The sequence below is a fragment of the Gymnoscopelus microlampas genome (genome assembly GCF_963454915.1).
Source record: "Gymnoscopelus microlampas genome assembly, chromosome: 13".
NCBI lineage: Eukaryota > Metazoa > Chordata > Actinopteri > Myctophiformes > Myctophidae > Gymnoscopelus > Gymnoscopelus microlampas.
In genome coordinates this window covers 44,685,736-44,701,290 of record NC_139950.1, presented here as the reverse complement: position 1 = coordinate 44,701,290, position 15,555 = coordinate 44,685,736, and the positions used below count along the sequence as shown (strand labels likewise).

The 15,555-nt window shown below is 41.6% G+C and overlaps 1 protein-coding gene across 1 annotated transcript in view; it reads left to right on the top strand.

The window, feature by feature from the left end:
- The first annotated feature begins 71 nt into the window (after nt 1–71).
- Nucleotides 72–15,555, top strand: part of itga9 (integrin, alpha 9) — a 134,604-nt gene continuing 119,120 nt past the window's right edge. Inside the window, exons 1-4 of the mRNA XM_084077210.1 lie at nt 72–501; nt 1,298–1,425; nt 5,173–5,279; nt 14,540–14,663. Of these exons, the coding sequence (XP_083933336.1) occupies nt 326–501; nt 1,298–1,425; nt 5,173–5,279; nt 14,540–14,663 (535 nt within the window). The 5' untranslated portion in view covers nt 72–325. The remainder of the gene's footprint in view (nt 502–1,297; nt 1,426–5,172; nt 5,280–14,539; nt 14,664–15,555) is intronic.

The window sequence follows — 15,555 nt, the reverse complement described above, 5'->3', positions numbered from 1 at the left end:
GCATTGATCAGCCAAGACGCTCTGCTCCCAGAGAGACAACTTTAGTCACATTGGCACATAGTATGGAGAGGAGCTGACGCACCGTTATTTAACCAGAGACCCGTTAACATCTTCTCATCTCTACGCACGTTATTATAGATATAATAACTACTACTACAAAAGAGAAGAGACTTTAACAACTTGTTGGGACGGTGTTTTTGGAACTTTTTTTCTTCTTCCTTTTTTTTTGTTTTAAAAGAAAACCACTGAAAGCTGATACATTTTTGATATTGTTTTGTATTGGATACTTTTGTTACTACTTTGATGCGCTGAAAGGGAGGAGAGGATGGCTCTGTTTGGACGACATGTGGGAATACAGGACGTGTTTTATGTGTTTATTATCTGCGTTTCTCTAGCTTATTCTTATAATATCGACCTAGAACATCCTTTAGTGTTCCGTGGACCAGACAATAGTTTCTTTGGGTACTCCGTCCTGGAGCATTATCATGATAACACACGCTGGTAAGTCTGTCTATGCTGTTATAGTTGTTGTGTGTTATTATTATGTGTGCTGAAAGTTACAGAGTGCTCTTTAACACGGACTATTCAACGTGCTCTGGTAGTTTCTCATAATGTTAGAGCCTAAAGTGTTCAATTATTTCATTATTTTATTCCATTTTTATCATTATTATTTATTGTTTATCATTATTATGCATTTATTACATTTTTATCTCATATGTTATAGCCTAAAGTTTTCAATTATTTCATTTTTTTTTAAATAATTATTATTTATTCATTTATCATTATTTTGTATTGTTTTATCTCATATGTTAATAGCCTAAGTTTATAACATGTTTTCAATTATTATTATTATTTATTTTTTACAAGTAGATACATGAATGTGAACACATGCAGTAACTTTAAGGCAGTTTGCAATGTTTATTTGTTTACTAAAAGCCTTTGTCACACATCACTCACAGATAGACCATGTCACTGCAGCAGAGCAGAGCTGTCATTCTCACCATTAGTATTGAATGACACTGACATTCCTTTTCAGAGGCATTGGGACTACACCAGTGGGGGTCCATCCATGGACCCCCCCCTTGAGGGGGGGTTATCCAAATGGACCCTTACCGGTCTGTACCTCTGAGAGCGTGCAAGTGGAACCAAATGGACCCCTTAGGGGTCCATTTGGTTCCACTTGCACGCTCTCAGAGGTAATGGATGTGCGTGGGAATAAAAACAGTTCTAGAAAACACTGCCATGGCTGGGTGACAGTCAGTCGGTCATGCTCTACCCCCTCTCTCTCTGTTTACAGGGTCTTGGTAGGAGCCCCCAGGGCCAACTCCACTTACAGTAGCTCCGTGCGCAGTCCTGGAGCTGTGTACAAGTGTCGAGTTCACAGCAACCCCGAGCGACGCTGTACAGAAATGGACCTGGGGAGAGGTCAGTATTAGACTCAATGGGAACCGTGGTCGACTCTATATGGTGGTGACACACTACTATTCTACTACAGGGGTCTTCAACAGGGGGTCCGGGACCCCTAGGGGGTCCTCAGAGTTAATATACAGGGGGTCCGCCAAATCTTTGTGTGATATGATTTATTCTTTTTTTACATTAACCACTTGAACCCTAGCATCCCTTTTCTGAGGAGAACTTTAGCAGATCTACAAGCTCACAACGCCTCGCAGCGCGGCTATTTTTGGCAAAGAGTTATAGGTGTAGAGGAAAAAAAGAGCAGCAAAAGTTTATCTGAAACACAATTTTATACAATATAGACGGGGTCCCTGCTTCATCTCTCTCTCAGCTAGGGGGTCCTTGGCCCGAAAACGTTGAAGACCCCTGTTCTACTACTACTACTACTACCACTACGAAACACTACCCTGACCCTTCCTCTTAGCCTCGCCTACTTGTTGACAATTACTTGTACGAGCTCTTGTTTTATTGGATCTTGTTTATTTGATACACTTATTTGTTTTAGCTCTTGCTCATTTGATTTTCCTATTGGTCTCATCTGTTGAAGAAAGTAGGTAGCTGATACATTGCACTTTTACCTTAGCCCTAGGTATGCTCTTAGTTGCTTGTTTGAGAAGAGAAGAAAGAGAATGCACTTAAGACTTCTGGTGATTAGTAGTTTTCTTGCCTACCTACTGTATGTTGAATGCACTTATTGTAAGTCGCTTTGGATAAAAGTGTCTGCTAAATGACTGTAATGTAATGTACCACTACTACTACTACTACTACTACGACCACCACCTGGCACATGCACATGCACTTCAAAACAAACACTCTAGCGAGCCTATAACTGCTCGCCACTGGTTTCAATGGTACATTATGGCTATTGTACATCTGTGGTTCTTAAAGTGGGGTCCGACTGAGGTTCCAGGGGGTACCCAGCATCTGTGGCACGTTGTGAGCTTGTAGATCTGCTATTTTCAATATTCTTCTAATATTCTAATATTGCTAATATTCTTTAAACGTTTTAACAACACAAATCCTGTATGGGGGTCCCTGGCACAAACTATGTTCAGATGGGGGTTATGCGGCCAAATACATATTCATTTTGGGGGAAAGTTTGAGAACCAGTGCTGCATATCATTCCATTGACTACCCTATATATAAGCCCTATATCCTTAGCTGACCCCTAGGGTCCCCCAGGGCTCCATGCTAGGTTTGCTCCTTTTTCTTTTACCTTAACACGAAGTCTCTTCGCTGAAAATAGTCGATCTACAAGCTCACAGCCAGGTTTGCGACACGGTGTGAGCATGTTGATCGGCTATTTTCTCTCAGAATGCTTGCCCCCAGAACAGAGACGCTAGGGTTCATGTGGTTAAACTCCAGTCTAGTGGACACAAAGGCCGGCCAGTGTATAGAATGTATCCTATAGCCTAGTGGTCCGGCACAAACCCCTCCAGCATCTGTTTTGTTTTATCTGAAAGAATACACACTTCTATCCGTCTTAATGTGACAGTTGTGCTTTTGTTTTCGAACAAAGCTGTATGGCAGACATTCAAATAGAAGAAGGTTCTGTGTGCAAAAAGTCCAGAAATATTTGGATAAAATGTGATTAATGCTTCAGCTAATATTTTCCGAGAGCTTGAGCCAAAAAAAGGGGTTGAGTTGTAGAGCTCTCACCCCCCCTGGCTCTTTTCTTGTGGTCAACAGAGGGAGAGCGTTTGAGTGGGTTCAATGTTAACCTCCACTCCACTCTGTCAATGTGTCACCAAGGAAGGAAAACAGACGTTATCTATGAGTTCAGAGCTGACCTGGAGTCTGTTTGCCTGAGCTGCTCCACTCAGTGAATTATAACGGCTCAGGAGGGGCTCAAACCCTGATAGGTTCATGACACGTTTGAGGAATAACAGTAGTTCACACTGCATACAGTTCTTCTGAATTGTCTTGCGAAAGAAAGATGTTTAAATTTTGATAGGATAACATGACTTACTCAAGTGCATTTTATTTACTGTAGTATTTGGACCCTGACAAAAGCAGCTTCTTCGTACCTTAGTGCAGTGGTTCTCAAACTTTTTCGTTCCAAGGACCCCCAAATAGACACTTATTAGACCGCGGACCCCCATTTGAAAAGATATGCCAGGGACCCCCGTAAGAGAAGATTTTTACAGCTCTCTAGCAGTGATTTCAACCATTTTAATTTCAAGGACCCCCAGTTTGACATGCATTAGGCTACGGACCCCCATTTAATGGCATGTATGTCTCTGGGACCCCAATTTATATTGTAAAATCAATGTTAATTTAACTCTGAGAGTGTACAAATGGAACCAAATGGACCCGTTAGGGTCCATTTGGACACTCTCAGAGTTACAGACCTATAAGGGTCCATTTGGTCCCTGTCCATCATTTAGCTGGGGACCCCCTGGAACCCCCTCAAGTACCCCTGGGGGTCCTCGGACCCCAATTTAAGAACCAATGCCTTAGTGCTGGTGTTGGATCTTTCAACAAACTTTGATCTGTTCTGTTTTCCTAACTGAGTGCATTTCCGACAGAACACAACTGTCTCTGTTCATTGCTGTGGGTTTTATTCCTTTCTTCCACCAATGTTCATTACATCTCTTTTAGTCTTTAGAATCAGTAGCATGCATCTTAATGGACCTACAAAGTTTTTATTGGTACTTTTCTGGGGCTTTCTGTAATTGTTGCACATTTTTGTCTTGTCCCTTGTTTTTGTACATTTTTGTACTACTTTGGCCTCGTCTTGGCACGGTCACACTCTCACTTGTAAATGAGGTCTTGAACCTCAATGTGATGTGACTCTCCTGGTTAAATACAAGGCAATGTGAGAGACACCACTAAACAAATATTTCTGTTTTATATGATCTGAGGTCAATACGCAACAAGCTGCATTGCACAACGCCTCTTATAGTGGTCACTGTCCTCACAGTTTCAATTCTGCGTGGGATGTTGCCAGACATAATATCAGGCCCCCTGGGTCAATAGAGACATATGTCCTTGTGCAATTGAAATGACAGTAAGTTTGGAGTTTGCATGTTCTCCCCGTGTCTCCTTGGGTAGTTAATACCCTCACAAAAACATGTAGTAATCCTGGTCACTATACTGCCTCCCCCTGGTCAGCCGGGGCGTCTGATGGAGGGGAAGGGAACTGGTTGGAATAACGTGTTCCTTCCACGCGCTACGTCCAACCAGGGAAACTCCCCCCCTGTCAGGTGCCAAGAAGGTCAGTTGGCTCTCATGCATTGAAGGAGGCATGAGCTCGGCCCTGGCCTCCCTAGGCTGGTGGGGGGAGTGTAGTGCCCAGGATCACTTAGCAAATTGGCACCGGGTGAAAAAAAAGGGTTACAAAAATCGTGGGATAAAAATTAGAGTAAAAAAATATGTCATATTTTTAAACAGACAAACGGATGTTTACGGTATTAATGCTATTAATAAGAGTTGGACAGAAATACCCACACAGCCATTGTTAATAAATACTTGCGGTGGGCCACAGGTATTGTGGCGTTTCTTTCTGCAAGTGCTATTTCGGTTACGTCCGACTATTTAATCAACATGCAAAATGTTGCCAAGGGTGCTTAGCAACGATAAGGAAAATAAACGCCTAAGACCCAAACAAAACGCTGACAACATTCTCACTGACCTACTGCGAGAGGCTAGTCCTCTGACTTGATGACTCATGGTGTTTAAAAACTGCCCTCATTGTTCTCAATGTATTTGTTTCAGGAAACAAGCCCAGAGAGTCGTGTGGGAAGACGTGTCAGGGAGACAGGGACGACGAGTGGATGGGGGTCAGCCTGGCCCGTCAGGACAAAGCCAACGGCAAGATCTTGGTGAGTTCAGGGGACAGGAAGACACTATAAGCCACTTGAACCCCCCAGCGTCTAAAATCTACAACAGCGGTTCTCAAAGTGGATTCCAGAGGACTCAGGGTTCCTTTTTGTGGGGGGTCTATATGTAGCCTTACAAGTCTGTAAGTCTGGGTCCATTTGGTTCCATTTGTATACTGTCAGAGTTAAGGGGAGACCTTGAAACCCCTCCTTTTGGGGGGTCTTCTACACTGTATATGTACCCTTACAAGTCTGTAACTCTGACAGTATACAAACGGAACCAAATGGACCCTAACGGGTCCATTTGGTTCTATTTGTACACTGTCAGAGTTAAGGGGAGACCTTGACATTTAAAAGTTTGAGAACCATTGCTGTAGGGGCGGGGTACATTAGCCAAAAATAGCAGATCTACAAGCTCAAAACGCGGTGCGTTGCGAAGCATTGTGAGCTTCTAGATAGGCTCATTTTTGGCGAAGAGATTTGGTGTAGAAGGAAAAAAGTCTGGTCTGAGTACAGAGCCTACTTAGGTTTACCAGTTTACTAAATCTAGAGCAGTGGTTCTCAAACGTTCATGTCAAGGATCCCCAGAATGACGTTTTTTTTTGGCTGCAGACCCCCTGTCTCAAAGAATATTTTTGGGCCAGGATTTTTCAAAAATACAAGCTCATAACGCGGCAAGAAGTGACGCGCTATGAGCTTGTATATCTGCTATTTTTAAACAGCCAAAGTATAAAATATGGTTGAAGTGGTCATGATTGTGACACCATATATTAACTCGTTTTGCTCGGGACCCCCTGGTACAGGACCCCCTGGGGGTACCCGGACCCCACTTTGAGAACCAGTGATCTAGAGGAGGGTTTTTAAGTGGCTATAGAGTCGGTACACAGCAAACGAACGGTTTTAATGCAAACCATGTTCACTCGTAAAGGCAGACTGGATTATACCACCATCATTGTTGCAAATGTCTTACCATGAACCGCATTGTTAAAACCACAGCTGGTTCCCAACATCAAAAACCCTTCCACTGGCAAAGGCCACGGCGTTACGTGTTTGAGCTGTAAGCGGTGTCAAGTCTTATGAATCACATTCGTCATTGGAGGGTGTGGGGGGGTGGGGAGAGTGGGGGGGGGGGGGTCGCTGCCGTAGCAACTGAAGAAGGAACGATGTGTGGGACTGCTGTGGGCAATTAAGTACAGTACTATTTGTACGATTTTCGGTACTTTTACTTCTACTCCACTACATCTCAGAGGCAAATATTGTACTTTTTACTCCACTACGATTACATGAAAACTTTAGTTACTTTGCAGATATGAATGATTATATCATAAAACGTACATTAACCACTTCAGCGCCACTTTATGCGTAGGCTATTTGAAAATAGCAGATCTACAAGCTCACAACGCGTCGCATCGCGGCGCGTTGTGAGCTTGTAGATCTGCTATTTTCAAACATTTTTGCACTTTTACCTTTGATACTTTAAGTATATTTTGATGCCAATACATTTTGTACTTTTACTCAAGTAACATTTTGAACACAGGCCTTTTACTTGAAACAGTAGTATTTTTATATTGTGGTATTGCTACTTTCACCTAAGTAAAGTAAGAGTACTTCTTCCACCACTGGCTGTGGGGGTGTTGCATAACTACGCCGAGGTACAACTTTGACCTTGGGCTTTTTTTTTGGCGCTGGAAATCGACAGTGGAGAGACAACAGTGGTTGTCAAAAAATAGTCCTTTTGATAAAATACCGGGGGAAGATCTAGATAAATTGGCAGGCCGGACCAGTGGTGCTGATCTAAGAGGGTTCTCTAAGACTGGATGCTTGCCAAGAGATCACAGGGCAGCTGGTTGAGTTTGTTTAGACTTCAAAAACTCACTCTGCGGTGGTCTCATCCAAGGGCAGACTTTGATTAAAAGCTAAACCCCCTCTCCTGCAGTGGGGTAGTGAGAGACATCAGCTTCTCTCTGGCCCTGGAGTGGGGGAGTGGGAGGGGGTGGGGGGTGCTTATGCGCCTTGCAGGGTAGCCTAGAGGCGGCTATATTTAAGGGGTGGGCTGGAGGAGAACACTCGTATAGCCCCCCCTCCAAGCCACGTGGACGCACTGTAAACAGTCCTGACAGGTGTTAATGTGCCTGAATGCTCGTTGTTGATTGACTTTGTCCCGAGGGAGCTACGGGAGCCATGAGAGAGGGTTTTTTTTTTCTCTCTCCCCTCCATGTCCAAAGAAGTCCAGATAACATTTTGTTGGCCCCGGCCGTGGTTGTTGCATTACTTTGAATACATTCCTCTTTCGGTGCCATTTTTCTTTTCATCTACTGTAACCCATTAAGGCCTGAGGTACCGATTCTACAAAGTGTCTTCTAAAACAGTATTTTGAAAAAAAATATATGTTGCTATGTCAGTGTTTCTCAAACGTTTTCATATGATTGTTCCAGGGACCCGCAAAAGCAAATATTTGAGTCGCAAATGTTCGCTTTAAAAAAATATTTATCCAAAGATTTGCACACATTTTCAAGATTTCTCAAAAATAGCAGATCTACAAGCTCATAGCGCGGCACTCGGTGCCGCGCTATGACCTTGTATATCTGCTATTTTTGAATAGCCAAAGTGTAAAATAATGCTTTTTTTAGCTTAAATCAAAAAATGACACAGATGCGTTCCAGGTCATAATGGGCTAAAGGGGGAATGTGTTGGCGTGATTTTTCCCAAACCATTTTTTATCCTTCCGTCAAACTTAAAAGTTAAGGCTTCTTGGACTTGTCAGTTCGGGATCATTCGACCATAAACTTGGGTAATGAGAAGCATTTAGTTCTACACTGCAAAAATCCTGAGTGTCCGTTTAACTCCGAGAGCATAAAAGTTGACCCGTAGGGTTAACCACCCAAACCCGACAGTATACTTAATTGACCACAGTCACCCAGGGGTCTATACTAAGGGCACTCAACTTGTTTGCCCTCTTCACCAAACTAAATAGCCAATATACAATGTGTTGCATTCATTGCAACATTTTGTGAGCTTGTAGATCAGCCAACCGTCCTCAGAATGGGTGACGCTGGGGTTCATGTGGTTAACCCATTCAATCCGGTAACCATCTCTGTCATTTTTAGATTTCTTTGGCTATTCAAAAATAGCAGATATACAAGCTTGTAGATCTGCTATTTTTGAAAAATCGTGAAAATACGCGCTAATCTTTGACTATATATATATTTTTAAGCGAAGATTTGTAACTCAAAGCTTTGCTTCTGGGGGTCCCTGGACCAAAATATTTTACAACTGTTTGCTAAAAATATATATATTGAAAGATTTGCACACATTTTGCAAGATTTTTCAAAAATAGCAGATCTACAATATATCTATTTTTGAATAGCCAAAGAAATCTTAAATGACATTACATTACAGTCATTTAGCAGACACTTTTATCCAAAGCGACTTACATTATAAGTGCATTCAACATACAGTAGGTAGGCAAGGAAACTACTAATCACCAGAAGTCTTAAGTGCATTCTCTTCTAAAAAAAAGCAACTAAGAGCATATACCTAGCGCTAAGGTAAAAGTGCAATATATCAGCTACCTACTTTCTTAAACAGATGAGACAAATAATAAATGACAGAGACGCGTTCCCGGTTTGAATGGGTTAAAAAGGAATACGGTGACTCTCTCTGCAGCCACGTGTTTGTGGGCCCTCCACAGAGAGAATGGGGGCTGATGCTTGTTTTTAATCCCATGTGAATGAAACTCACGTTTCTGTGCGAGTGGAGGAGGAGGAGAGAGGAGGAGAGAGACGGCTGCTCGGCAGATGTTGAACTACAGTACAGTGTGTGGCGGTGATTTCATCTAGCTGTGTTTTCAACCCCCAAAAAAATAAAAAAGGGGGGGCCCTTGTTTCAGAACCAATCGGCACGCACACGGGGAGGCCGAACTAGGAACATGACAACAGCACTAACTCCATACATGGTCTGCTCTGCTTCTGTCAGGGAAATACAAACCGTAGCCGTGTTTTTTTTATTTTAGACTAGCACATATCTGCCACTGGCTGCACACACCAGTGGTGTAAAGTAACTAAGTACATTTACTCAAGTATTGTACTTAAGTAATCTCTTTTAGGTATTTTTACTTTACTGGAGTATTTCCAATTTTGAGTACTTTTACTTCTACTCCACTACATCTCAGAGGCAAATATTGTACTTTTACTCCACTGCAATTATTTGAAAAGTTTAGTCACTAGTTACTTTGCAGATATAAATGATTATATTATAAAACATACATTAACCACTTCAGCCTTATTTTATACATAGGCGATAGCAATAGCCGATCTACAAGCTCACAATGCGTCGCATCGCAACGCATTGTGAGCTTGTAGATCTGCTATTTTCAAACATTTTTCTTCTTTAACTTTTCGTACTTTAACTCCCTGAGTGCCAGGATTGCCAGAATTATTTCAGAATTAATTCTGAAAAGTGCCAGAGTTTTTTTTCAAAGAAAACAAAAAGTGCTTAGGAAGCGAGATACAGCCTTTTTCAGTTCTAAGTTAAACAAGGAGTGGATGGAGCTGCACATCTTCAGATGATGATATCTTGGGTTCTGAACATGTTTTTTTTTTTTTACTATTTTTTCAAAAACACGTCAAACACGTCATTGGCACCCAGCGCCATAGCGGTAAAAACACGTGAAACACGTTAATGGCACTCAATGAGTTAAGTACATTTTGATGCCAATACTTTTGTACTTTTACTCAAGTCACTTTTGAATTCCGGACTTTTACTTGTAACAGAGTACTTCTACATTGCAGTATTGATACTTTTACTTAAGTAAAATCATCTGAGTACTCCTTCCACCACTGCGCTGAACACACACAGGGCCTCTGCAAGACCTTTGTGCTGTCGTGCCGTTGTACCCGTATCAGCTGATCTAGGTTATTTTTTTTCTCTCCTGATGGAAACTGGAAATTCGACGGTATTATCACTAATGTAAACAATTCCCGGCGTAATTCATACTTGAGGCAAAATTCTCTGGAGCTCACATTACAGCAGCTATTACAGTACGAGCTTATTGGCCCAGACTGTCGTTTTTAAAACACATGGATGATGCGTCTCGACGCAAAAGCATCTTGCTTCCAGACCGTCGTGAGTCGCGACGCCCCATGTGTACTAAACCCACAATCTGCAAGACCTCTTTTAGCCCCTTAAGACCGGGAACACATCTGTGTCATTTTAGCTATTCAAAAAATAGCAGATCTACAAGCTCATAGCGCGGCACCGAGTGCCGCGCTATGAGCTTGTAGATCTGCTATTTTTGGGGGAAAATCGTGGAAACTTTGTGCAAATCTTTGAATATATGTTTTAAGACGAACATTTTTAACTCCGATCTGTGCTTCTAGGGGGGTCCCTGGAACAACATATTTTGAGATGGGGGGGTCCGCGGCCAAATACATATCATTTTGGGTGGTCCTTGACATGGAAAAGTTTGAGAACCACTGATATAGCGACATACGTTTTACAGAAAACTGTTAGGATTTAGAAGACATTTGTAGAATTCCCCAGAAGCAAAGGTTTGAGTTACAAATGTTTGCTTTACAAATAAAGATTTTCACACATTTTCACGATTTTTCAAAAATAGCAGATCTACAAGCTCTTGCACTCGGTGCCACGCTATGAGCTTGTAGATCTGCTATTTTTGAATAGCCAAAGAAATCAAAAAATGACCCGACATGATGCTTTCCCGGTCTAAACGGGTTATTCATTTAGGTTGGCTGTGTGTGTGTGTGGGGAGAGTGCATGGAGGGGAAATGAGCTGAACTCTGCCTGTGTAAGAAAAGCATTTAGCCGCTGTCCCCAGAGCCACAGGAGTCTGACCACCGTCCCAGGGTCCTAAATTATTACCACATTTATGTGGCATGCTTTGTGCTTTAACTCCGCTCCGCAAGTTTCCTGTTCGATTACTGATCTATGGAATGTGTTGTTTTTACAAAAACACAACGGCAGCACTTATCCGCTCCCCCTGTAAGCGGATATAGGGCAATAAAAGAAAACAGCTTTTTAGAAATTTGCTCCCTCTTTCAGTGACAACATAATAAAACGTGTGTTTTTACTTCTTCCATATTTGTAATGTTAACCCATTGAGACCGGGGGAAGCATCTGTGTGTCATTTTTAAGATTTCTTTGAGCTGCCGCGCTATGAGCTTGTGGATCTGCTATTTTTGAAAAAACGTGAAAAATGTGAAAATATTTGAATTCTTTTTTTAAAGGGACATTTTTTGACTCAAATCTTTGCTTCTGGGGGGTGCCTATTACAACATATTTTGAGATGGGGGTCCGCGGCCAAATACATATCATTTTGGGGGTCCTTGACATGAAAAACTTTGAGAACCACAGATATAGAAACATACGTTTTTCAAAAAAATGTAGGATTTAGAAGACATTTGTAGAATCTTCCAGAAGCAAAGATTTGAGTTACAAATGTTTGTTTGTATATTCAAAGTAGAGCCCGACCGATGCCAGATTTTTGGGTCCGATGCCGATGCCGATTTTGAGAATCCTGGACCACCGATTGCCGATGTTTTTGACCGATATTTTGTAATTAAATAAAATAATAAAAAATATTTTTCAAAAACGTATAAACTTAGTTTTTTCATTAAAGTTAAGAATACAAGATTGAGAACATTTAAATAAAATGCAATCACATTATTACAAATAAACATGAATACAATTATTTGAAAACTTTAGTTACTAGTCACTTTGTAAATTTGAATTATTAATATTATTACTAAACATACATTAACCACAAGTCTTCAGCCCTTTTTAAACTTTGGCTATTTGCAGTGGTGGAAAGTAACTATAGTACATTTACTAAGTTACTGTACTTAATAAAATTTTGTACTAGGTATTTCTACTTCACTTGAGTATTTCCAATACTTTTACTTCTACTCCACTACATCTCAGAGGCAAATATTATACTTTTACTCCACTACAATTATTTGAAAACATTAGTTACTAGTTACTTTGAATATTTTGATTATTATTACAAAACATACATTAATCACTTCAGCCCTGTATAGGGCCATTTGAAAATCGCCGATCTACAAGCTTGTAGATCTGCTATTTTCAAAATATTTTCATACATTTGAGAACTTGAAATTGATTGAAATTTGATGCCAATACTTTTGTACTTTTACTCAAGTACATTTTGAATTCCAGACTTTTACTCGTAACAGAGTATTTCTATATTGCAGTATTGATACTTTTACTTAAGTAAAACATTTTAGTACTTTTTCCACCACTGGCTATTTGAAAATAGCAGATCTACAAGCTCACAACATGTTGCTATGCAGTGCATTGTGAGCTTGTAGATCTGCTATGTTCAAAACATTTTCATACATAATGATAAGGGCTGTAGTGCACTTCTAAATTTAGGTTTTAGTCAATCAATTGATTTAGTTTGTTTTCATATTACATTGACACGACGCTGTCACCGCATCCTGCAAGAGACGTGCCCATACAGAGCCCGTGCATCGATTGGTTGTGAAATCGCCCTGACAACCAAGAACAACCAATAAAACCCACAACTGTCCCTTCGGACTATAGGATCTATTCTAAACTATGGGATTCTAAAACTTGAGCGTCGAGTCCCTCAGACTTGAGGCTTTGAGCACAACACAACTGTGTCCTTGTATTTTAGTTATGAACTAAAGAGAGAGAGCAAAATGAACGGCCCAAGGTAAGGGTAATGCTTTACAAAGTTGTAAGAGGAATCCCTTCATCTGACTGACTATCTTGTCCGCGTCTTATGACAAGTGAAAGTTAATGAAACTCGCCCCAAATCACGCTCACCCCCATTCTTTTTCGTGGACCCACGGTTCTTGCATTTGTTTGATGATAAGGTTTGAACATAGTTTTAACGGGGTTACGTTTAGAAATAAGGTTAGGTAGGTTTAGGCATAGTTTACTGAAGTTACGTTTGTGAATACCGCCGGATTTGCTCCGGGGCGACTGTGTTTTAGGGCGACTGTGTTTTGGGGCGAGAGTTTTGGTATTCTCCGTGAGAGTCGGGTGCGACTGCCAAGCAGCACTCCTCCGCTCAGAAACAGCGTGGAGATGTTAAATTAACGTCTCAGACAGACGTTAATATATATTTATTTAGCGATATACAAGTAGCTTAGAAGATTTTAGTAGCTTATGCCCAATTGCCCATAAAAATATATAGGCTACCTAACCGTTGCATCATGATCCATACATTAACAATGAGCCTCGCGTCGAGTCATTCATATCATTTATTAATTCATTGAGCTTATAGGTCTCTCTGGAAGGCATTGTAGTGGTAGATAACTTTAATCTCACTCAGTATTATTGAGAGATTGTTGAGAAAAACAAGCAATCTTTGTGGAGTTCTCATAAATAAATATAAACACCTTTACCGCAGCTGCGCAGCAATTTCACAATCAGTGAAAATATTAATGACAAAAACATCGGAACATCGGGGGAAATAATGACCGATGTCCGATATTGACATTTGGGTCAAAAATGACCGATACATCGGGCTCACCGATGTATCGGTCGGGCTCTAATTCAAAGATTTGCACAAACTTTCAAGTTTTTTCAAAAATGGCAGATCTACAAGCTGTCGCGCTACGAGCTTGTATATCTGCTATTTTTGAATAGCCAAAGAAATCCCCCAAAAAGACACAGATGCGTTCCCGGTCTCAACGGGTTAATATTGTTGTCTTTCTTCGCTGCTGTTGGGCCGTGGTCGTGCCCTCCGGGGCACTTCGGGTTCACTCGGGTTCTCCGCTAAAGCAGAGATGAGCCGTTTAGGAAATTCAAACTGTTAGGAGAACTCCAGCGTTGTATAGCTTGAGGATGTTTTGTAGGACTCTCACTCCCACCGTGTACAAAACAGTGTGTTTTTTTTTTTTTTGGGTGAAGCGCGGATATTAAGCTTAGCTGAGATATTCACACCACAGACCATGGCTGTTATGGTCAGGGGTTGGATGGGTTTTTAATTCCCCCTCTTCGTAGACGTTAATTTTGACAGCCACACAGACACACTGACTCCAGTCCAGAGGGAAAGAAGGGGGCTGGCCTCTCTCTCTCTCTCTCTCTCTCTCTCTCTCTCTCTCTCTCTCTCTCTCTCTCTCTGTCTATGAACTTAAACAGTCAGCATATTGGAGCAAAGACTTAAGTATAAAGTTGCCTGAACTGTTATTTTTTTCTTTTCTTTTTTTTTCTCTGTATGATATAAACAAAGTGACCGTTGTTGTCCCATGCAGGCCTGTGCTCACCGGTGGAAAAACGTCTACTATGACTCGGAGCACATCCTTCCCCATGGCTACTGCTCCATCATCCCTCCAACTCTGCAGGGAAGGACGCAACCACTGATCCCCTGTTATGAAGGTACGGTATTATATTGAAGTCATTGTAGGAGACACCCTGGTGGCTCAATCACTTAAGGCACCAAACTGCACTGTGTTCATTTAAGTGTAAACACATGGACCCAGATGATCTGTATCTTGGCCCATTCTTGTACTCTTTATTTTGGTCCATTCTTGCATCAATGAGTCCAAACTGAGATTTCTGCTCATTTCAGATCTATGCAGTGTTTCACTTTTTTTGACTTGAGAGAGTATGTTTTGCACCCTGTCCTTTCTTCCGTGTGTGTGTGTGTGTGTGTGTGTGTGTGTGTGTGTGTGTGTGTGTGTGTGTGTGTGTGTGTGTGTGTGTGTGTGTGTGTGTGTGTGTGTGTGTGTGTGTGTGTGTGTGTGTGTGTGTGTGTGTGTGTGTGTGTGTGTGCGTGCGTGCGTGCGTGTGTGTGTCATTCTGTCTGTGTACAGCTAATCTCCGGCACCGTTGGCTTGATCGGCGCGAAACTGTGCACACACACTCCCTGGATGTCAGAGCAGAACCTCTGCCCCACATTTTTCACATGGGCCTGTTATAGCGCCACCAGGAGGCCGATTTTTGCAAAACACATTTCTTGACAGTACTCCTACAGATTATGTCCAAACATCACGCAAATCGGTACACAGTATGTCTATAGTCCTTAAACCAAACTGTTCTTTCAGATTTTTTATATTCCACCCTGATTGTCTTCCAAAGTTTGCAGGAGTGCTCCGTTTTGAACAAAATGCCTCAAATCATGAACACATCGTGCGATTTCTGTGATATTTTGCCCTCACATTCCCACTATGCCGAGGAAGAAATGCCACTTTTAAATCAGCCTCATGGTGGCGCTATAACAGGCCCATTCGTGTTTGAATCTATAACTGCACGATCTGTGTAAAACTTT